The sequence below is a fragment of the Erpetoichthys calabaricus genome, chromosome 11 (assembly GCF_900747795.2).
Source record: "Erpetoichthys calabaricus chromosome 11, fErpCal1.3, whole genome shotgun sequence".
Taxonomy (NCBI): Eukaryota; Metazoa; Chordata; class Cladistia; order Polypteriformes; family Polypteridae; genus Erpetoichthys; species Erpetoichthys calabaricus.
In genome coordinates this window covers 78251968-78276783 of record NC_041404.2, presented here as the reverse complement: position 1 = coordinate 78276783, position 24816 = coordinate 78251968, and the positions used below count along the sequence as shown (strand labels likewise).

Genomic DNA, 24816 nt, shown 5'->3' with positions numbered 1-24816 from the left:
TTTTTAGAGTGCTTTGAACAGCGGAAGAGACATTGGGAGAACTGTGTGAGGTCCCAAGGTGCCTACTTTGAAGGGGACTGAGACATTATTGTCCTATGTACAGTGTTTCTTGTATCTTCTTCAATAAATGTATCTATTTTCATATTACATGGGTGGATTTTTTCCAGACAGACCTCTTTCAAAAAAAAAAAAAAAAAAAAAAAAAATATATATATATATATATGCATGTACACATAGCTAAATGTGACTTTTATCACTTTAGCGAATTTTAAGACAACAATAAAACAAAACACTGACAGCCTTGAATATTTAAACCAATACATTTGTTTTCTGACTCTTCTTTCTATATTATCGATTATTGAGGAGCTTGAGATGTTTCTTAATGCATCAGGTATAAGGACATCGTTCCAGCGAAAGGGACACCGACACTGAAAATGACAAATTAATCCATCCATCTATCTATCTGTATGGGAAGAATTTCTGGCTGGAAGCTACTCACACAGAAGGTGCACCCCACAGGTTATTAAATCAGGGTGTCAGTACTTTGTCCTCACAGGTGGCGCAGTGGTAGTGCTGCTGCTTTGCAGTAAGGAGACTGTGGAAGATTGTGGGTTAGTTCCTCCCTATGTGGATAGCGTTTTGAGTATTGAGAAAAGCGCTATATAAATGTAATGAATTATTATTATTATTATTATTACTTTGAAGTGGCAATACTACTCAAAATACTCTGAAAACAAAATCAATGCAAAGCTTTTCAAAAGCTTGGGTACAACAAATTACACATCCTCTCCTCCACCACATTAAAGAACTTGTGATGGCGTGGAGATGTATTTCAAATGCAGTTTTAAATGTACAATATCTTTAGTGTGTTGTTAATTTATTCAACATGGTGACCCAGAGATTAGTGTGGCTGCCTAAAAGGTCCAGAATCCTAGTCCCATCACTGTCTGGTATTGTTTGAATGTCTTTTCCAAATCTGCATGGGATTTCGTACTACGTACTATATGCAATGCAGGTTAATGGGTGACTCTAATATGGATTTGGCCAAGTGTGGCTGAGTATAGTTCTTTGGGTGTGATTTTTCCCTCCAATGGATGTGTGCTCTATACCAATGTCCCTATCCTGAATGGCGTACATCTTCAACAAATCAGAAGGCTTCAGCCATGTCATGCAGCTGAACAAAACAGCAAAACCCCCTTTACTTAGCAGCGAGACCGCACCTAACTAGCAAGTCTATGCTTCCATGGGTGCCATGCCAGGCTGGCACAGTCTCAGCTTCCTGCTCCAACATTCACCTGGACTGTTAAACTGACTTTGTGCCTGACACTTGCAGGATAGGTTCAGGCCTCTCACAGCTAAAAATTAGACTAATGTTAATTTACTAACCTGCACCATGTGTCTATATTGCTGAAAGACTTGGTTTTGGAAGTGTTGTGATGAGACTTTTTCATGCACAATGTTCAATTACAGTCCTTTGGATTGCAATCTAAAGGCGTCAAAGTCCATACTAAAGAGTAGGGACTCTTCTTACTCAAAGACATTTGTGAAGGTAGGATAACACTGCAAATTTTTGAAATCTCTTTAGGCTACTAAAAAAGACCATTTCTTTTTTAGCCACAGAAAGAAGCAAATAGAAAAAAAGGGAAAAGGGAAATAATTTATCTATTGCTGAAGGTGCTGATTAGCAGCTCTTCCATTTGTTTGCTTGTAAATATCATTTCAACTTAGCCACATGGGCTTGACAGGGCACTACCAATCCTATTATTCCTGTCAGTATTCATGCTGCAGCAGCCATTTTAATCATTATGTTAAATGTCTCTTTGAAATTTGTTTCCTCTCAGTAAAATCCTAAGGATGGTATAGAAATGACTTGTGGTCTCCACCCATGGTTTAGACAGCTTCAGCACAAACAGCAATAACCAGAGAAATTAAATTCTAAAGGTAAACCACAAACTGTTGAGCATTTTTTCCCTCATGCTGGACACCACTCCACACTCCCACTGCTCACACAACCATTTTTTTAATTGTTAGTTATTTAGAGTGTGAAACAAATTAAATATATTTGAAACCTAAATCCAGGAGACATTTGGCCCTTGTCATAAGAGGCAGTCTGGCACACCTGACCCTTCTGACACTTTTCACTTCCACAGGCACTCACACTGAGAAATCGAGACAAAAGAATATTCTGACTCTATAGTTTAGTTTGACTTCCCAAAACCATCCCCCCTCTTATCCAATCAACTTGATAAAAATTCAATCTCACTCATACTGATAAGAATTCAAATCTAATTTTCTTTGCAACTATTGAGGCACTGTGGGATGAAACCTTTTGATCACTGTTCTTTTGCACTTATGACTTGTTAATTGCTGTACTTCCTGCATTTTGGCCGAGGAACTGAAATAAAAGAGAAGATATGGGAACATCAGTGAAAGGAGGCTGATGTAAATGGGTGCCTGACCTTTGCTGCCCGAGTGCAAGTGATCATCAGATATTTAGGTCTTTCACTGAACCAGTAGGGTGTGTCGCTTATCTCCTTATCATTAAAGCCAATGAAAACGTACATTTTTCCTCTCATTTTATATGTGATACTAGATGAAGCCTCATATTTCAGTCTCAAAAATGTGATCCTCCAACCTTTTCAAAGGATTACAGCAGACGACTCTCTTGATTAAAAAAATACGTAATTGCAGCCATTTATCCATAAAGAAGGCTAGCTGAAAATTTTCAGTGACATTAAAGAATTATTTTCCTCCTCATACAGCAAGCTGTAGATTGCTGTGAAATACAAAATTAGCAGAATGAATGAAAAGTATATAATTGTAAGTAGGTCAGCTTTGATAACAGCCAAGGGGGTCAGAGAAAGGAAAGAAAAAAAAAGATGTTCAAATGGCAGAGCTGCATCTGATTCCAGAAAATCAAAAGGACTCTGCAGATACAAATTGAAACTCTAAGAGGAAGACCAGTCAGCCCTAGCAGGTACCTCATGGGTATAGCCATGGCGCACAGAGCAGAAGCAGCATGAAGATACTGACACTGTTTTCTAACTGATTAGACATGATGTCTTCAGTCAAAAACTGGTTAGTATGAAATGAAGCAATGCCATGCCCAATAAAAAAACAAAATGCTGATACAAAGCAGACCAGATCAAAATTGAGCCTTACAGTGCATCCAGAAAGTATTCTCAGCGCATCAGTTTTTCCACATTTTGTTATGTTTCAGCCTTATTCCAAAATGGATTAAATTCATTTTTTTCCTCAGAATTCTACACACAACACCCCATAATGACAACGTGAAAAAAGTTTACTTGAGGTTTTTGCAGATTTATTAAAAATAAAAAAACTGAGAAATCCCATGTACATAAGTATTAACAGCCTTTGCTCAATACTTTGTCGATGCACCTTTGGCAGCAATTACAGCCTCAAGTCTTGCTGAATGTGATGCCACAAGCTTGGCACAGCTATCCTTGGCCAGTTTCGCCCATTCCTCTTTGCAGCACCTCTCAAGCTCCATCAGGTTGGATGGGAAGCGTCGGTGTACAGCCATTTTAAGATCTCTCCAGAGATGTTCAATCGGGTTCAAGTCTGGGCTCTGGCTGGGCCACTCAAGGACATTCACAGAGTTGTCCTGAAGCCACTCCTTTGATATCTTGGCTGTGTGCTTAGGGTTGTTGTCCTGCTGAAAGATGAACCGTCGCCCCAGTCTGAGGTCAAGAACGCTCTGGAGCAGGTTTTCATCCAGGATGTCTCTGTACATTGCTGCAGTCATCTTTCCCTTTATCCTGACTAGTCTCTCAGTTCCTGCTGCTGAAAAACATCCCCACAGCATGATGCTGCCACCACCATGCTTCACTGTAGGGATGGTGCCAGGTTTCCTCCAAACGTGACGCCTGGCATTCACACCAAAGAGTTCAATCTTTGTCTCATCAGACCAGAGAATTTTCTTTCTCATGGTCTGAGAGTCCTTCAGGTGCCTTTTGGCAAACTCCAGGTGGGCTGCCATGTGCCTTTTACTAAGGAGTGGCTTCCGTCTGGCCATTCTACCATACAGGCCTGATTGGTGGATTGCTGCAGAGATGGTTGTCCTTCTGGAAGGTTCTCCTCTCTCCACAGAGGACCTCTGGAGCTCTGACAGAGTGACCATCGGGTTCTTGGTCACCTCCCTGACTAAGGCCCTTCTCCCCCGATCGCTCAGTTTAGATGGCCTGCCAGCTCTAGGAAGAGTCCTGGTGGTTTCGAACTTCTTCCACTTACGGATGATGGAGACCACTGTGCTCATTGGGACCTTCAAAGCAGCAGAAATTTTTCTGTAACCTTCCCCAGATATGTGCCTCGAGACAATTCTGTCTCGGAGGTCTACAGACAATTCCTATGACTTCATGCTTGGTTTGTGCTCTGACATGAACTGTCAACTGTGGGACCTTATATAGACAGGTGTGTGCCTTTCCAAATCATGTCCAGTCAACTGAATTTACCACAGATGGACTTCAATTAATCTGCAGAAACATCTCAAGGATGATCAGGGGAAACAGGATGCACCTGAGCTCAATTTCGAGCTTCACGGCAAAGGCTGTGAATACTTATGTACATGTGCTTTCTCAATTTTTTTATTTTTAATAAATTTGCAAAAACCTCAAGTAAACATTTTTCACGTTGTCATTATGGGGTGTTGTGTGTAGAATTCTGAGGAAAAAAATGAATTTAATCCATTTTGGAATAAGGCTGTAACATAACAAAATGTGAAAAAAGTGATGCGCTGTGATTACTTTCTGGATGCACTGTATGGCCAACACAGCAAATACAAAGTAAATAATGTTGTAGTAACATTTCGTCAACCATGGTCAGGTGGAGTATGCTTCCTTTCTGTACCTCTTTTCTTCCACTACAACAACAGGAGGAAGTATCCTTGAAAGCGATCTTGTGTACAACGAGAAAAAGACTGTTTATTTAGTGGCTCATTTTGACAACTGTCAAGTGGCTGTTAGGAAGCTCCCCTGTTCCGGTCATCAAGTATGACTGATTGTGAATACAAGCCCGTGGAGAGAAAATGTGCGCGGCTAGCAGCATGCAAGGCCAGTATGGCCAGTCATGTTTATTTTGTATCTTGTAGGATTAACGCAGCAGGGAGCTGTCTGACCCCAGAGTTTTGTTATTGCAGGTGATCAGATAGGATTTAGGTACACCAGAACATGCAGACATAAGGAATTTCTCTGCTATACTTTTGTTTTGTGTAATTAAAAACCTGTATTTTGGTGAATTACCTCCTGTTTGGTCTCTTGAGGCACAGGATGAATGTATGCCTGCTGCATGGCCTGTTATTCTCTGCCGCCCCCTCCTCAACTTGGTACAGAAAGCAGCTAAGTCAGTTATTCCCATTAGACAACAATTATCCATTCACTCCTAGACACTGCACTCTAAAACCTTCACAGGTTCCCTCTCTATTTACTTGTGCTCATGTCTTCAGATTTTGGACAGAATGTGCGATGTGGCAGCTGACAAATTCAAAAGTAAATGGAAAGAGGATTGCCATGGTGCCCTAAAGTGGCTGAAGTCTTTTCTGTAAGATCACCACATGATGGGTAGATTGCCAGTATTTCATGGTACCTCACTGCTACATGTACCTGGAGGACTGAGCTTGGGTCAACCGGTCCTTCCCATATATATGACTGCTATATAGCGTTACGTGCGCAGACCATGTTGTTTAAAGCAAATGGGCATGGCATGTCTTTGCAGTTAAGCAGAAGACTGAACATGGCACAGTAGTACACACTGACTGCAAATTGGGTAGTCTTTCATGCACAATAATCCCACCATTCAAAAATATGATCAGTCAGCAGTATTCGTGTGGGCAAAAACAGACCATCCATTAAATAAGGAGGCTGATGATGACATGAAAAATAGTTGGTCAGCTGTGTAAGACACAGCATTACAAATTGACATCTCACCTACTACATCCCAACTCCTTAGATTTGAGAACACTCATCATAGATCTATCATTTACTGATGCGTGAGCACCGAATATAAGAAACAAATACCCATACTCCACAGCAGCAAGGAAATGGATCTAATTGTGATGAGGTAACAGCAGTGCAACAACCAGGAGACTACAAAGAGCAGCAGAAAAGCAACAGACAGAAAAGTAAGAAAACCCTCAACTTTGAAACTTTACCTACTGGTCCTGAAAGAGGCATTCAGAATGCACAATGGATGGAGTATGGCAAATGATGACCCAAACAATTTTCACTACTATCAGAGAGAAACAAAAAGATGTGACTGAGAATAAAGATGCTGCAAGAAAATATCATTACCTGCTTTAATTAACTTGGTATCATGATAAGGAAAAAGCCCACACAGTCATGGATTAACCCTTCCAGGTGTGAACAGCGCATGCTGAAGATATATTGGAGTAGCGGTATGAGTTATATTTTTGTGACCCTTATTATGTTAATTGATGTAAGTAAGACAATGTATGAAAGAAACCACATTGCAAATCAGGTGCCACCATTCCTGGTAGTTGGGCATCCATCTGTGAAATGGATGTTTTCAACAGGACAATTGTTAAGGAAATAAGACTAGTGGTTCCAGGAACATGAGAGTGTCCAACTGAACAGCTGTGGAATGAAACAGCAGAAGGTATTCAGAGTAGCTATAAATAACCAACTAACCTACAAAAACTATGGGAAACGTTGAGCTAAATATGGGTCAAAATCTATGCACCACACCTTTGCTTACTTGCTGAGTTCATGCCCTGACAAATTCAGGCTATTCTGAAGAGAAATGGAGGACCAGATCACTATTAGAATGGTTTACCTACTAAAGTATTCACTTGGTGCGTATGAAGGAGATGCCACCTCTCCATTCTGTTCTAGGTTGGAATGATTAAATCCTCTAAAACAGTGGTGAGCATCATCAGTCCTGTAGAGCCACAGTGGCTCGAAGTTTTTGTTCCAACAATATTGCTTAATTAGAAACCAATCCTTACAAATAGAAGATCTTATTTAATTTCATGGCTTATTAGTGTTATAACCCTCAATGTCAGGTCATTCTTGTGTCATGGATTTTTCCTTTCCAAAGAAATCGTCGAAATAATTTGAAGCCTAAAGCGGATGAGTAATTCTCAGTCCTTCACTTTTTTCTCTTCAGTCTCCTCCCAAATATTTTATTACACCAGGTTGTTCATGATGAATCCTCACAGCTACAAATGGAGACAAAATTGATGGAGACCTGCTGGTTCCTTTGTCATTTGTATGTTATTGCTAATAAGGAGGAATTCAAAACAGTGAATGCAGCCGCTTAGGATTAAAATAAGCATTTAAGGGTTGGAAATGTTAACAATCAGCAATAATTAACTTTTCATTAAGAAACTGGTTTGGAACAAAACCTTTTCGCCAATGTGGCCCCACCAGACCGACATTGCTCACCCTTGCTTTAGAGTACAACTCCACATGAAGATCAAATAAAACATAACTAACGCTAAAGAACTTTGTGATGTTGTCAATTTGGTATCAGGCTATTTAAAGGGCCTGCACCAGCAGATCAGGTGTTATATGCTACTTAGTGTTCCTCTCAGTGGCTGTTTCATTTTTACTGTCCAATACAGACACTACATTAATGTCAGCATGGACAGTGATGTGGAAATGGGGCACACACTGTTCAATTTAAAAATCAGCAACATTTAAAAGCGCTCTGCATAGAAAATGCCCTGTGATCCATGCTATGCCCATGATGAAAACTGAAGCACCAGTGTGTTTTACATTACAAGTACTTTGTCTTGCTGAAAAATAAAAGCTTAATAAGCTAAGTAGTGCTCAGCATCATTTTTCAAATCCTGATTTCATGCCATATGAGCAGTAAGAGTCTGGAAGATGTGCCATTTATTTCAATAAGTGTTGCTGGTGAAAGGCCTTCTACTGCTTCATGAGCTCCGGTGCCTGGGCTCTTTCAACTACTTTAAACATCCAAGCTTTTGACACTCCAGAGATGTACTAAAGGAACAGCAGTACAAATCAAGAGGCCGTTCTAAAGACCTGCCACTTTAAACATGCAGACGCTGAACTTGAAAATTTAATTTGCACAGTAAACCCAACTCTTTCTGCTTTGAAGGAATTCATTTTTTTCTACTTTCAGTTTACTATGTAGTCTGTTCTTCTCAAGGGCCAGGGTCAAAAGCAGCAAGAGGAAGAGACATGAGTGAGAGACAAACAAAAGCCCTGGATGCAACCACAGGAGCATTCACTACCAAAAACTCTTTACTCACACCTTATTCGTCCATCAATCCACTTTCTGATCATGCCTGTTTTGTTGTAGAGTTGTAGGAAGTCAGAGCCAATAGTGCCAGAATCTTACTAAAAGCCAGAAGCAATCCTGGAGTGTACACCTTAGAGTGAAATGTTTCACATTTAACCACCACTTATTCATACCTTAGTGAATTTAGTGTCATCACTGAAAGTAAAGTGCACATCTTTGAAATGTAGTAGGAAACAAAACACTTGCTGAAACTGCATATGGGGATCTTTAAAGATGTCAAATACTAGCTGAGCCATGCAGCACCGCCCGCAGAGAAGTGAAACAGGACAGCGAGGAGGTCCCTGGCTGGCTCCCTACTCCTGACGTCACGCTTCCCCTTCCCCTTGGCCCACAGTCTCCTGTAAGTGAACTATTATACTAAGCGCGTTCACAGAAGTCGCAAAATCAACCAAAATGTTCAAGAAAATTATAGAAAAAAACCCGATCTAAATCCGTTAAGTAGTTCTGTCGTGTAAAGTGACAGACAGACAGACAGACAGACACACGTTGGATTTTATACATATAGAGAGATAAAGTTTAAAATGCATACACAAACAAACTTGGAGAGAAAAAGATCAAAGGTAACAAAGTGTTGCTAGAGACAGACATACTACACTGACAAATGAGCAAAAAGAAATGATTAAAGGCAAAAGAAATAAAAATGAAGGAAGACAGATTGAGTAAATACTGTATGAGGAGACGTCAGGCACTATTGTACCCAAAAACAACAGAGAACTGGGCTCAGTTTAAGGAGTGTCTTTTTCACAATTGGCTTAATTAAATTACGCAACAAAAGGTGATTCTCAGAAACTAATTCTAAGCTCCAGTCATGAAATGTATTAAAACAACTGGATTGTATATTGAGAGTTTATTAAATTATCTAGGCAATACTTTGCTATTGTGTCAGCACCATTTAGTTAAGTTTGCATTTGTCACGAGTGCTGGATCATAGGGACAATTCACGGCACTAGGGCATTGGGTTTGAATGGTGGGCTAATCGATATACGTGTGGATGCTGTATGTGCTGTTTATGTTTGCATGGGCTTGCTTCTACCTTGTACCTGCTGCTTTCAAGATAGGGTTTTTGTCTTCTGCAACCTTGGATTGAGTAGGTTTTTAAAAAGTGGATAGATGATCAATGGCTTCTGAAAAGTTAACATGCATATGAGAATTGTCACCTTAATAAAATAATGTGTCTTTATATCTGTTCAGTTGCTATATCTCTGTCACTCCAACAGATCACGCCTCTAAACATTTTTAGAAGTGCACTTTATTACTATAACTATTCATAAGGCGCCATCTGTTGGAATGACAAATGCAATGCATTTTATTGCCATATGCATTACAAAATACATTCCATTGGATTGTGCACTACAAACGTTAACACTATGGTCTACATTGATTACTTAGATTTCAAGATATCTTAGATGGATAACACAGCTAATGACCCTATAAACCAAAAAGATTAATAAGGTTCACATTGACAATGGGTCAGACTTGATGGCTATTTTCCTACTGGGTTTAAAAAAGTTTTGCTTGCATTAATTGGGTTTATCCAATCTTGTTCATCCAATCAGCATAATAACTTGTTTGAGATTCAAATATACCAAAAAGGCATGGAAAAAAAATCAACAATATGACTGATTAAATGGATAACCGTTCAGAGCTACAGTTGGTACCTAACAGCTGAATAAACTCTGGCAGTGAAAGAGAAATACCATGACAAACAGCTCATTGAGCTAATCACAAACAGATTATGGCAAATGATGACTCAAACACATTCCACTACTGTTAGAAAAGAAGTTACACTTAAACAATCCATTTAATTAAATGCTGCTCAAGTTTTCATTGTCATATACTGTAGGTGAATCTTGATTATTTCCAAGTTAATGCCCTGTGTATATTAAGATCTTATGCATAACCCATTATGTGACAAAACAAAAGGGCCCCAAAGAAAATCTCCACCTGAGCCAAAAAAATCACCAAAAAACAACTTATTAATGAATGCTAATAAGAGGATTTGCCGACAGTATACTGTACATAGTATAATGGAGTATACCAGAAGGTCAAAAGAGTACATGGTGTCCTTCATTTTCCTTTTTAGGTCTTACTGTGGCTAGAATTCGGCACACAAGTGAATTCATAAGTACAGTACACCCTCAGATCAACAGAGTTGTCCAGAAGTTGAATAACAATTTTGCTTTCACTGTCTAGAGGAGATAATATGAGATTGACTGCTATGCTGGTAAACATAAGTTCAGCATGTAACCCCATATAACACCAAGAATAAAGCCCTCCAGGTTTAGACAGTGGGTGAAAGAATGAGCAAGCCAGCATTACAGAAATACAAACACAGAGAGAGGAGGCAAATAGATTATAGACCGAGAAGTCAATACAAAAACAAGAAGGTGACCGCAGGGTCAGAGGCAGAAAGACTTGGGAGTATATTTGGGGGGTGGCAGGGGGGGAGGATTGGGTGGTGCTAAGAAATGCAGGCAGAGACAAAGAGGCAGACCAACCATCAAAGAAGCAGGCAGGCAGAAGGCCAAGAAAGCTACAATAGTATTAGTTTAGCTATAATTCTTCAATTCATCACCATTTTCACTTGTATTTTAAATTTAACATTTCAGCTTGTTTTCTACCTTTAATCGCTGTACATTACTTTTTTCTCTTTTAATTTGTAAATTATAATACAGTATGCTTGGCTTTATATTAAATTGAACTGACAGGCACAAAGATGGAGGAGCCTGTGAGTGACAGGCATCTAGTCTCATCATCACTGATTTTGTTTACTTGCTATGCTATTTTAAATATTTGTGAGCAAAACAATCCACTGATCTATTTTATTCTATGCTTGGCATCCAATGGTATTATTTAATTATTTTTGGCAATAAGTACATTTGCAGCATGAAAGTGGGCTTAAATAACCCCCCTAAACCCAAAACCTTCTGCTGACTGGCACATGAATTTGTGGCTGCCTTTGCTTCCAACACTGTGACCTGTGTAGTGACACATCATTAAGACCACTGGACTGAAACCCTGTGCTCACCACCTTCCATTCACACTGCTGTCTCTGTGCCAGCCTGCACACAAACACACATCTCAAACCTGCTATGCATATACTACATAAATCCACATGAAAATGTACTGACAGAACAACGAAAAAAAGACTGGTTAGACAAGAAAGGAGTGGTAAAATGAATATAATGGCAGGCCCAAGCACTCATGTGTCCAATCATGTAGGTATAATGACCCACCTTCAAACACTCGCAAACAGAGGCACTCACACAGACGCTACTAAGCTGCAGCATGTTTGACTAATCAAGTAAATGGCCCAGGCATCTCCAGAAAGAGGCTTATTCCTGCTAAAACAAACACAAAGCCAAGGGGACAGAGTACCAAAACTCAACACTGTCCATGATCTACCTTAAGAGCTGGCCACTTTTCAGCCACTGTCCCTGGCGCTTGGTCAACACTGAATAGGTCTCTGTTTCCTTAGCAACGCTGACGAAGCTCGTCGTTAAGGGTCTAGCAGTGCTTAGCAACAGTTACCTCCACAAGATGATGGTTGTAAAAAATGACTTGTTTCATTTTCCCCTGTATGTGAAAAAAATATTTCCACTTAAGAATCCCAAAATGAGTCAATGAATGAGAGTTAATAAAGAGAAACTAAGCCCCAAAAATGTGAGAAGTTAGAAAAGTACTGTCTACTAATAAACTGAAATCATATTGACAATTAGTTAGTGATGCAAGTGTATAACCACCAAGTACAACCTCTCATCAGAATTAATGTGAATCATATTTAAAAAGTAGAAGGAAAGTGCTGTGGATTATATTTTTAACTGAAACAGAGCAGGCAATGTTTCTTTCACATTTTTAACAATATGCCCCAATCACTATTGCTGTGTGACCTTCATTTTGCTAGCTATCACCCCATCTCTCCCTCTCCTCCTGCTCCTCCTCCTCTTTTTCTCTGCTCTCTTCCTTTTCTTCTCTGCCTCACCCTCAGGGTATTTTACTTTCTCTCGCTCACATACACACTCACTTTATGTACATGTTGTTGTTTATAGCTTTCCCTATTTCCACAATTTTCTTATTTTCCTCCACTCTTGTTTTCTGCATAAATAAGCATCCCAGGCATGACTTGCTAAATCATTTATTATCCAAGATTCACACACATATTTAGTGTTAATAATGTTACATTTCATTCTCCACCATTTTATTTCATTAAAATATAGTATTATATTTAGATGTCTGATGTTAAAATGATGCATAAACACATTCTACATATTCGTACACTATATAGAGTGCATATATAGTATTTATATAAATATATGTATAGACAGTATTACGTACAGTGCATCAAGAAAGTATTCACAGCGCATCACTTTTTCCACATTTTGTTATGTTACAGCCTTATTCCAAAATGAATTAAATTCATTTTTTTCCTCAGAATTCTACACACAACACCCCATAATGACAACGTGAAAAAAGTTTACTTGAGGTTTTTGCAAATTTATTAAAAATAAAAAAAAACTGAGAAATCACATGTACATAAGTATTCACAACCTTTTGCGTAATACTTTGTCGATGCACCTTTGGCAGCAATTACAGCCTCAAGTCTTTTTGAATGTGATGCCACAAGCTTGGCACACCTATCCTTGGCCAGTTTCGCCCATTCCTCTTTACAGCACCTTTCCACCTCCATCAGGTTGGATGGGAAGCGTCGGTGCACAGCCATTTTAAGATCTCTCCAGAGATTTTCAATCGGATTCAAGTCTGGGCTCTGGCTGGGCCACTCAAGGACATTCACAGAGTTGTCCTGAAGCCACTCCTTTGATATCTTGGCTGTGTGCTTAGGGTCGTTGTCCTGCTGAAAGATGAACCGTTGCCCCAGTCTGAGGTCAAGAGTGCTCTGGAGCAGGTTTTCATTCAGGATGTCTCTGTACATTGCTGCAGTCATCTTTCCCTTTATCCTGACTAGTCTCCCAGACCCTGCCGCTGAAAAACATCCCCAAAGCATGATGCTGCCACCACCATGCTTCACTGTAGGGATGGTATTGGCCTGGTGATGAGCGGTGCCTGGTTTCCTCCAAACATGACGCCTGGCATTCACACCAAAGAGTTCAATCTTTGTCTCATCAGACCAGAGAATTTTCTTTCTCATGGTCTGAGAGTCCTTCAGGTGCCTTTTGGCAAACTCCAGGCGGGCTGCCATGTGCCTTTTACTAAGGAGTGGCTTCTGTCTGGCCACTCTACCATACAAATTGGTGGATTGCTGCAGAGATGGTTGTCCTTCTGGAAGGTTCTCCTCTCTCCACAGAGAACCTCTGGAGCTCTGACAGAGTGACCATCTGGTTCTTGGTCACCTCCCTGACTAAGGTCCTTCTCCCCTGATCGCTCAGTTTAGATGGCCGGGCAGCTCTAGGAAGAGTCCTGGTGGTTTCGAACTTCTTCCACTTACGGATGATGGAGGCCACTGTGCTCATTGGGACTTTCAAAGCAGCAGAAATTTTTCTGTAACCTTCCCCAGATTTGTGCCTCGAGACAATCCTGTCTCGGAGGTCTACAAACAATTCATTTGACTTCATGCTTGGTTTGTGCTCTGACATGAACTGTCAACTGTGGGACCTTATATAGACAGGTGTGTGCCTTTCCAAATCATGTCCAATCAACTGAATTTACCACAGGTGGACTCCAATTAAGCTGCAGAAACATCTCAAGGATGATCAGGGAAAACAGGATGCACCTGAGCTCAATTTTGAGCTTCATGGCAAAGGCTGTGAATACTTATGTACATGTGCTTTCTCAGTTTTTTTATTTTTAATAAATTTGCAAAAATCTCAAGTAAACTTTTTTCACATTGTCATTGTAGGGTGTTGTGTGTAAAATTCTGAGGAAAAAAATGAATTTAATCCATTTTGGAATAAGGCTGTAACATAACAAAATGTGGAAAAAGTGATGCGCTGTGAATACTTTCCGAATGCACTGTATATGTGACTAGGGGGGATTTTAAGGGCTCTGCTGATGGTGGTCCCCCGCCACTCCAGGGGTTGAGGCTGTGTGATACCTAACACCTTGTCTTTTTCTACTCCTGCACACCAGAAGATTGATGGCCTTTCCTAATCTGACATAATGTCCGGTTTCCTCCTGTCTGGACATGTAACTTCCTGCCAAAAATCAACATAACCTGAAACTCAGCCATCAAGGACTCAGTTCAGTCTTGGACTCCCGTATGAAAAGATGCTACTTCAATGCTTTGAATTGTTTTGAAGCATTTATTTTTTTTTGAAAAATCAATTATATGGTGCTTGCCCGTGAGTGCCCCAAATCTTCTTATTGTATCCTATAGACAAATACAGACACACACACATTATTATCTACTCTCTATATATAAAATCCTAAAAAGTGCAACGATTTTGTGCAACGATTTTATGTGACTTTTTATGTGATGTTTTTGTCACGCTTCAAATCAGGCTTATTTTAAAACCTACATATATATGTTTGGTATCATTCTTTTCAGAATAGATTGAAATTTAATGTGATGTTGTTAGAACAACGCCCACGATCCAAAACTTCTCATTTGTGTGAATGCTTTCATCAGACACAGTTCCTGCGCTCTCAGCTCCAAGCGGAGTCGGAAATAAAAGACAAAGAGTAGAAGACAAAGCAGAATGTCCTAAAGAGGTTCAAAAACGTTGGTGTAATACACATGCAGAGGAGGTTAGAGATTATAAATGTACTAAAATTCGAAAGTCTCAAAAAACTGATAGTAAAGATCACATTAGTGCTAACACATGGAAATTATTACTCGGTGAAATAATGGAACAGCGAAAATAGATTGAATATATGGACATAGGTGATATGACAGAGGTATGTAGATATTGTTTGGCTTTAAACTTTAAGTCGGAAACTTGTAGATCATTTAATTCGTGTTGCCATCAGGGAAGAGTAGTGTTTCTTCCCAATGATGAGGTGTATCAGTGAGAATTAATAGATTTGTTGTTTGGTGAAAGTGAAATCCACATAAGCGAGTGGCAGAGATGCAAAGTGGCTGGTGCGAAGTGTAGCCCAGGGGGGTTGGCGAGCGAAGCGAGCAGGGGACAAAGTCCCCTATTTGATAAATAATTTCAGTAAAAAAATTGAGCAAACAAAAAAAAAGAAAAAAGTCTGAATTAGCGTAAGCCACCCTAATTTGGGATGTTCATAAGAAATGTAATGATCTACTTCATGAGGTAGAGATATATAATAAAAAGAGTAGTTGTGTCAGATATCTGAAATATTAAAATGCTGGTTTCAGTTTAAACGTTTGAAGTCTAACTATTCTCAATTGTAATAGAAACAGGTCCATAGAGAGCTAAATCCAAAATCAAAAATAATGTATTTATAATCACTGACCTTGAAATAGTCTGAAATTTGACTATTGTTTGAAATTTGTCATTTTTAAACTTGCGTGAGTGGCTCTTAGAATACTAGGACCATTGCTAAAGAATTAAATATTAAAAATATTATCAGATTCGTGATCAGCAAACTTGAAATAACATGACATTCCATGACGTTCTATAAAAAGGAGTAACTTTGACCCCCCTCCCATTCCATTAGGGGGTGAACACCTGGGGTCAGCTGATGTGGCCTACACAACTTCAAGTCCTTCTGGCTGTTTTTGCTGTAGACACCTATTGGTTTACTCTTTATCATAACAGTATAATTTCCTACACAAAATATGGTCCAAAAATGGCCTTAAAATTATGTTTTTTCAGGTCTAAAGGACCACAAGTAAGAGGGAACCCCAAATAACTCAACATTTTGCATAACTAGACATCAGGGCAAACTGAACAGCATATTATAATGTGAGGATTTTCTCATTTCAGTTTGCTATTATAAAGAGCATGAGAAAGTGATGACCACATTTATTATTGATGTTTGTGTAGTACTCTGTTGTGGGTATGAATTACTAGACCTGTTCTTCTTCCAAATGTTAACTAGTCACTAATGAGTGGGTGGGGGTGATTAGAGTTAAGAGCTTCAATCAAGGTATATGACAACAGCCTAGAAGATAGTCTGCAACTGCTTTATTATAAAAGCAAACATAATGGCGATTTTTACAAAGGGAGAATTTCTTCCCATAATAGACTCAGAAGAGATGTGTTCCATATACAGAGTTCATCTTACAAAGATGAAAATTGTGTGCCCGAATCCAAGAATATTTACTTGAACTTACAATGCTCCACCCTCCACTAGTGCAAGACAACCTTCAAATACAAGCCAGTCTCCACCTCAGGGATTTGAATGCTATATAGCATCTTTGGCTCACAATTATTTTTGCACCTGTTCATATCAAAATATCCTCAGAGGTTTGTAATCTTATAATAAAGACTAAAAATCGTTATGGTTTCCAATGCATGAAAAGAGGACAAAACTTGGAATGGCAGTCATGATAGCTACTGTCACAAAGACTTCAGGGCTTGAGTTGAATTCCAGTCCCACCCTCTCCTTGTGTTTCTCTGGGATTTGTTTGGGCACTCAGGTTTCTTCACTCAAAAATAAACTGACATCACTGGAAAAAGGAAAGGGATAACACAGTAGTGTGGTGGGTAGCATTGTTGCCTCCAAGGCCTCAAGCCTTGGGTTGGTCATTGCCAAAATGGCAGTGGTACATTACATCTGTGTCTACACAGGTTTTCTCCAGGCACACCATCTTCTTCACATATCAAAAAAGAGTGTGTTACATTAATCATCACCTGTGAATTGGGTCCATGAGAAAAAATGGAGATGTGTATACGCACTGCAATGGACTAGCACCATATCCAGTTTTGGTCGCTGCCAGCAAAACACAATTTCCTTAAAAAATTGATGGAAAAATCGAATCCTAAAATGTAAGATGTGTATTATTGTGAGGAGCAGCTTTAAACCAGTGGTGATTGACTTTATGCTGACCTTCACGTTGGAGGGCTGCTTTGCTCACAGCAGGTCCTATTGGATTTCACAATACAGATGCAAGTGGAAGCAAAATAAATAAATAAGCTGCATGAATGCATGACGGATGACCTAGTAATTCACGTGGGATCTCCCATACCAGAAAATTAATATTAAAGAGTTATTCATCAACTCCTCTCGAAACAGGAGATGAGAGAATGAGAAGGAGTGCTCTCTGGCTCCAGAGTGTCGCTGGCAATCAGGTGGCCGATTAATCCGACCCCCACATTCTTTGTAGCATGCAGCTCTTGCTGAAGACCGCTGTGTGCTTAAGATAAATAGCAGGGGATCAGTACCCAGCAAAAGAAACTGCTCCATCATCAAGTCTCGCTCTCTTTCTCTCTCTCTCGTAAAGATCAGGCATAGAAATGTGAGTCTCGATAAATAACAGAACAGGATAATGAAAGAGTCATGAACAGCATGCTTATGTTGGGTGATTTGTGCCAATATCAGAAAAGGCCAGTCACCACCACACACGTTATATGGCTGCTTTGCAGCAGACAGCCATCACTAATCGTCTGTAGTGTTTGAGCAAGTCACTCCCCCAACCAATGAAATGTCAGATGTGAAAAGAATTACAATCAATTTGGTGGCACCCATGACACAGTGAGGTCAACTCTGATTAAATTGGCACGGAACATTAGTCGTTCTGTCAAAAGGGGTGGCTGTCAGGTGAACTCTGACACAGGAAGGTCACGGGTCAGCAATGACACACTCCATTGGTGACCCTGCCAGCCCCACCCCCCACCTTATTCTTGGACCGCTTTAACTAAATTAGCGGTCCATTTCCTGGACTTGAGTAATTACTTTACAAGATTTCAACAGGTTACTGAGGCAACAGAGCGAAGCTGGTGGTTGAGGGCAGCTGTCATATAACTTCAGGATAAAAGAGGCCCCCATCTTTTAGATGTTCCACATGCTACAATCCAACACAAAGACAGGCTTTATAAGTAGAGGATCATGGACAAACAGCACAAGAATAGACTTGGTGAAAACAGGAAGGCAAAGGGCATAGTAGTGCATGCCACTCCACTTGATGTGGACTTAAAGCACAAAGGGCACACCCTGCATCTTTCAAAGCACAGAACCTGCACATCTTCTGAAGGCCAGTTGTGTATTAAAGCACAACATCATAGCCTCATGTCCCTCAGCCACTTGAAACACAGATTGAAAATTCATTAAAAGAGCTGTATGCATTGTGGGTATGTGGTAAGAGGGGCACAGAGCCATGTCACTACAGGCTATAAGTCCTGACATCACTCATGAATACTTACCGAGGTGTTCTGGCACTGAATGCAGGAGCTGTTGAAGCGCACAGCTGGCACCCGCTGGACTTTTCCCTGGATGTTAAAGATGCATTCATAGTTCTTTTGGCCTGACTGGGGCTGGGGCAGGTTGCGTGCCCGCAGAGTGATGGGACGGGGCATGCCAGCAGGAACCAGGATATCACTGCTTGGAATAATCTGAGGGCAGCCCTGAAGAACAAAAAAAAAAGAAAGAAGTTAGGTTTGCTCCGCCTACACTTATTTTAAAACTGACATCTTCTTTGAAATAAAAGGCAATAAAAAGAGAACAGAGATCAAAAACATAGTGATTCAGGAACACAAATCCCAAAAACAGAGATGGCAACATTTTGTGAGCAGAACATTAATGTGCCTGAGTGTGGTACCACCCCTGTGAGGTACTAATGCTTGCCCAATTGGGCAAAAGAATACTAGGACTGCCGGAGTTTTGTGATTTGACCTAACAGAGCCACATTCATGGCTGTATTTCAAGACTCATAAAGTGTTCACCACTTTCTTTATTCTGACCTTAATCTATCTATGGCAAACCTAGGCATGTGTTTCATAGATGATGTTAAGCCACCACCAACTAAGGATGACAAAACAAGTAACTTGCAGCTAATATCAATGCATGCATTTTTATCATCTAAAGCATGACTCTAAGAAACATATTACTGCTAATAATGTGAAATCATAACCATTTAAAAAACAACCGAAATGAAGTAAAATCTCATGAAGAGCATCTGAGAAATCCTCAGAGAAAGACCTTTTGACAAGCTGCATTAGACCTTGTACTGAAGAGGAAGCTGTTCCACCTTATAAAAGCCCTTAATTCTTAAAATACTCAACAAACTGAATTACAGTATGACGTTTTTGTTCTAGGTGACCTCAAGTATTTAGACTAGTTCCGCCAGACGTGACCTGGGAGACCTACTGCAACCAATGCTTTCTAACTATCCAGCTGCTCATTGTTTCAATCTGATCTGTCCAAAACAGAACCAAATAATTTGCTGACATCATTATACATCAGGAACCAACCATGGATAGAATGCAAATCCACTGCAAAGCACACTTGCTTATACTGGATGAATCAAAAGCTAACTGTGAGCGTAACTTGCATTAATTTGGCATAGGGCACTAAACTGGACTATTCAAAGAAAACACATAGAGGACTGAAATAAACACACATCTACTATATAATAAAATGCTATAGTCTTTGTGTGTGGGTGTGGGTGTGTGTGTGTGTTTCCCTCTGAGCAATTTGATTCATCAGTTTGAATTTGGTGACATGATCGAAAGAGGAAGTGCCGGGCAAAAGAGGTCAAGATACACAAGGATGAATAAAGGCAAAGGAGGCATGCTGAGAGTCACCCTCAAAAATGGGAAAATATAAAAGAAAGCAAACAAGGCACCTTGAAATGACAGAAAACTTGAGGAAAAGAGTGCCGGGCAAGAGAGGTTCAAACACGCGGATAACAAGGAAAGGTACTGAAGGTACACATTGGCCAACAGATATCAAATATGAAATATTTTAATTTTATTCGATTACAGATAAATTTAAATATTGAGTATCAGTGGTAACCCAAGACTGAAAACTAGATACAGAGAATGCAGTGTGGATGGAACAATTGGAAGAAGGTATCAGGAGTATTGTGTCATTGAAGAAGTAAGGTGAAGGTTAAAGGTAAGGTTTTTAAAACAGTGGTAAGATCAGCAATGATGTATGGAGCTGAGACATGGGCAGTAAAGGGAGCACAAGAGAAGAAGTTAGGTGAGGCAATAGCAAGAATGTTAAGATGGATATGTGGAGTTGCAAAAAAGTAAAAAAAAATTAGGCCATCAGAGGTACAACAAACGTGTGAGCGATATCTAAGAAAGTACAAGAAAAAAGGCTCATGTGGTTTGGACATGTGACGGAGGAGAGACAATGAATATGTGGGTAAAAAAAAATGATGAGAATGGAAGTACAAGGGAAGAGAAAACATGGTGGCCAAAGTGGAAGTGGATTGATAAAATAAAAGAAGATCTGAAGAAAAAGGGCTTGACTGGAGAGGAGGTGTAGGGTCAAGGTGTTTGGAGAAGGTTGATTAAGCACATTGACCTAACATAGCAGTGGGAAAAGATGAAGAAGAAGAAGAAGAAGAAGAAGAAGAAGAAGAAGAAGAAGAAGAAGAAGAAGAAGAAGAATTCTATTACAGATAAAGGAGGCTATCTTATATATAAACATCTACCCATGAAAGTGTGTGTGTCTGTCTGTCCGGCGAGATGTTTGAGGCAAACCGGAAGTGCGCGGCTATAGCATGAAGCTCAAAGAGCTGGCAAGGCAGCCCTAAGTTAACAAGTCGGAAGAAGAAAGAAGTACGAGACTACAGCATGAAGCTGAAAAAAAGCGACTCTATCACCAAAGTGAAACCGCTGAGGAAAGACAAACTCACTTAGCCGCTAATACACAAGCGAGGCTAGCACATCGGCAAAACGAAACCTCCAAGGAGAGAGAAACTCGCTTAGTCGCTGATAGACAAGAAGGGCGAGCACGTCCACAAATAAAACCGCCGACTCTGCATTTCATTTTTTTTTCTGACGATTTTCTGGGTTTACACAACTAGTTATATTATAAAAAACAATCGCCATACTGGGATTTGAAGTCAAGTGGCTGCAGTTGTGAAGCTAACCCCTGTGTCATTGTGATCCTCACGTAATGTTGTTTCCTGACACCATTTGGTATGTGGTGGATCTGTTGAATTATTAATAAAAATATTTTTTTTAAAAGTTGTAAAAATAAGCATTCTTCCATGAACCTTATTGGGTCATTTGTCTCCTTTACTAGGATCTTCCTGGTTTACTAACTGATTGACTGACTGTTAAGATTAACCCATAGTCCCTATATGAAGTTAAATGACCCATCTATCCATTTATCTCTCCATTAGAAAACCTAACTAATCAACTTCAGAGTCACCAAAGCCAGAGCCAGCATCTGCAGTATCAGGTGCAAGACAGGAACCAAACCTGCACAAAGCGCCACACTTCACCAATCATATAATGAAGGCCAATTCAGAGTCATCCATTAGCTTAACAAGCATATATATATATTCTCTAATACAAAGAGGTCTTTTGTTTTGTGGAGTTGCTGTGGACCTACCACACACAAACAGATTCCACCCTTACTATACACCACGATTCAAAATGGAGCAGGCTGCCTGGGGCACACTCATAATTCAAAAGCACAGTTGCGCAGTGGGTATATAGAATTTATGTTGCCTTAAGTCGAAAAGCTGACAGCTCTTATTGTTTTCATATCGTGAGCCCCTCACCACCCTCCACCTCCCAATGTGCTTTCAACAGAAACGTCAGATCTGCTCATCAAATCTGTCATGGAAGCTTGAAAAGGCACAGTGCACTTATCTTTCAAAATGTAACTCACATATACTTTTGAAAATCTACTTCTCTACACATTCGCTAGGCCTTTTTTAAAGGACACCGTGAAAACACTGAGAGTCCTTTGCTTGCATAGATGTGAAAGGCACCTACTTGAGAGGCACTTGGAGAACAAGCAACAGCACATTCAAGTAGCCACTGTATACATGCAGCTGCTTCCCACTTCTGGAACAGGAGAAAAGTGTGTATGGAAAACAGGCACTCCAGAGAGAAGCTGAGGGGAGACCCCAGACCATACAGTTATATCTTAGACTGAAAAGCAGCTTGTGACAACAGATAAAAGATGGAAGAACTGAGTGAGTGCTTCCCTCATAAATGAGAAAGCTATTGCCTTTCAGTGAAGAAGCAGAAGGCATGTTTTTAATTTGAATGGATGGAGTGGTAGCTTTGGCTGCTCTGGCATACTTGTGAGCAATGTTTCCCTGGCCATCGGACCTTACTTTTTTCAATGTTAATTAGTGTTCTCTTATTTTAATTCTTATTTTGTCTTTTTTCTCTTTCTGCATCATGTAAAGCACTTTGAGCTACATTATTTGTATGAAAATGTGCTATATAAATAAATGTTGTTGTTGTTGTTGTAAAGAGTTTCCAATCACTTTGACAATTTTTCACTTTTTACTGCTTCACAATATGGGATTTTAATTAATTTAGCTGGCATTTTTTGCACCTATCAGCATAAAAACTCTAAAATATTAAAAAATTATGATAAACCTATATTAGAATGGAAGAATATTAAAGATGGACAATAGGTAGACAGGCCCATTAATACATCACAGCTAACAAACAAACAAACAAACAAACAAACAAACAAACAAACAAACAAACAAACAAACAAACAAACAGACAGACAGACAGACAGACAGACAGACAGACAGACAGACAGACAGACAGACAAATAAATAAACAGGTGTCCTGCGGTGGGTTGGCACCCTGCCCGGGATTGGTTCCTGCCTTGTGCCCTGTGTTGGCTGGGATTGGCTCCAGCAGACCCCCGTGACCCTGTGTTCGGATTCAGCGGGTTGGAAAATGGATGGATGGATAAATAAATAGAAGTAATAGTAAATAAGATGACAACAGATAACAAAATAGCAGCTATCTACAAAGAACGTGTTAGTGAATAGTCAGGAAGGGTTTGGGGAGGGAGCAGATAGTCTTACCAGTGTAATCGTGGGAAACAAATAAATATTTGATAGTAGTTAAGTGTAGGATATAATGATACTAAATCAGCCCAGGCTCAAGACCAAAATGGTCAGGGTGACATCTCAAATTCTGGTGGCCAAAGGTGCATGATGAGATAAAATCCAAAAAAATATCACAAGTAACACCTGACATTATGGGTGCAGGGGGCTAGGCATGATACTTAGGAGATGGTGCGGGGGCTTAACCTGGTTAAATGACTCTATAGTGTCAGGTCAGTTCTAAACTGGCCTCATATGAGTGGACGTGAGCTTGTGCAAGTGTGCCCTGCAGTGGACTATCACCTGATCCTGACTTTTTCTTGAAAGCTAGGACAGACTGAAGTTCCCCACAACCCTGAATTTGGATGAAACAGGTTAGAAAAAGCATGGATTGACTTTCAAAATTAGAAAACATCACAATATCAAAAAGGGGGATTCCCTAGTGGCCTGCTGCTCATTATAAATTATGGTAACGCTTTAGCTTAGGTACTGCAAAAATGCATCTATTACTTTACTCTTATGTACCAAAACCTTAACAAAGGTTTTTATGGCCTTCATAACACTTATATCATTAGATATGTTACTCATGTCTGTGCACTTTGGCTTATTGACATGATGGTAAAATGATTTCTTAATATAAAGGATTCAAAGGTCCTATACTAAATATGCAATATTAAGAGAAATGTGTCTCCATTAAGCCACCTCAGTCCACTCCAAAGTGAAGTTTTATTACAATGTAACACTACAGAGATGAAAAAACACTTTGCTTATGCTTTATAAGTGTTATGAAGAACCAAAGAAGTGTATTTTAAGGTCTTGTTGTATAATAGTAAATGAATAGTAGATACATTTTTGCAGTCCCTAAACTTAAGTGTTATCTAATTTATACAGTATAACTGATTAGATAAAATTGTAACTAAGAGAATTTTGCAGATGACAATAAAATAGTAGATAAGCAGATACATATTGTTTTCAGAAAGAACTCAAATAATATGCAATTTGCCACAAAAATACAGTAATGTATACAAATACCAAGGAAGTAAAAATATTCAATTAAAGACACAACAGAGGCTATGGAGCCCTATTAGAAACACTTTAGAGACCTTAACCAAATAGCAAGTAAACATAAATGATTAAAATAACCAATAGGATGTTGGGTTATATAGCTCATTGTGTAGAGTATAAGTGAATAACACACTGCTGAGGGCACCTTTGGAATAGTATGTGCAGTTTTGACCTATATTTTTGATGCTTGGTGGGATAGGCTCCAACTTCCCCATGACCCTACTCAGAATAAGCTGGTTTGAAATGGATGGATGAATGTCATATAACAAACATAACAGCACTATAGAAAGTAAATCTACTCTAGGACCAAGGAACATGTGCTACAAGAAAAGGAGCTGAATCGTTTCAGTTTGAGTAAACAATGGTATTAGAATATTATTTCAGCGTTCTGGGTTCAAACCCATGCTCTGCTGTTGTCCTTGGAGTCTGCAAGGTGTCACAGTGTATTTGTAGGTTTACCTTGGGGACTTCGGTTTTCCTCTCACATGAAAAGATGTATATCTTAGATCAACTGGTGATTTTAAATTGGCCCCGTGCAAACATGAATGTGTAACTGTGCATGTACTATGTCATTGGCTGGCACACTGTCCAGAAAT

At 39.6% G+C, this 24816-nt stretch overlaps 1 protein-coding gene across 1 annotated transcript in view; it reads right to left on the bottom strand.

Annotated features, from left to right (window-relative positions):
- Positions 1-24816, bottom strand: part of plxna3 (plexin A3) — a 312944-nt gene that overhangs the window by 78894 nt on the left and 209234 nt on the right. Inside the window, 1 exon segment of the mRNA XM_028813391.2 lies at positions 18534-18734. Coding sequence (XP_028669224.1) covers positions 18534-18734 — 201 coding nt within the window.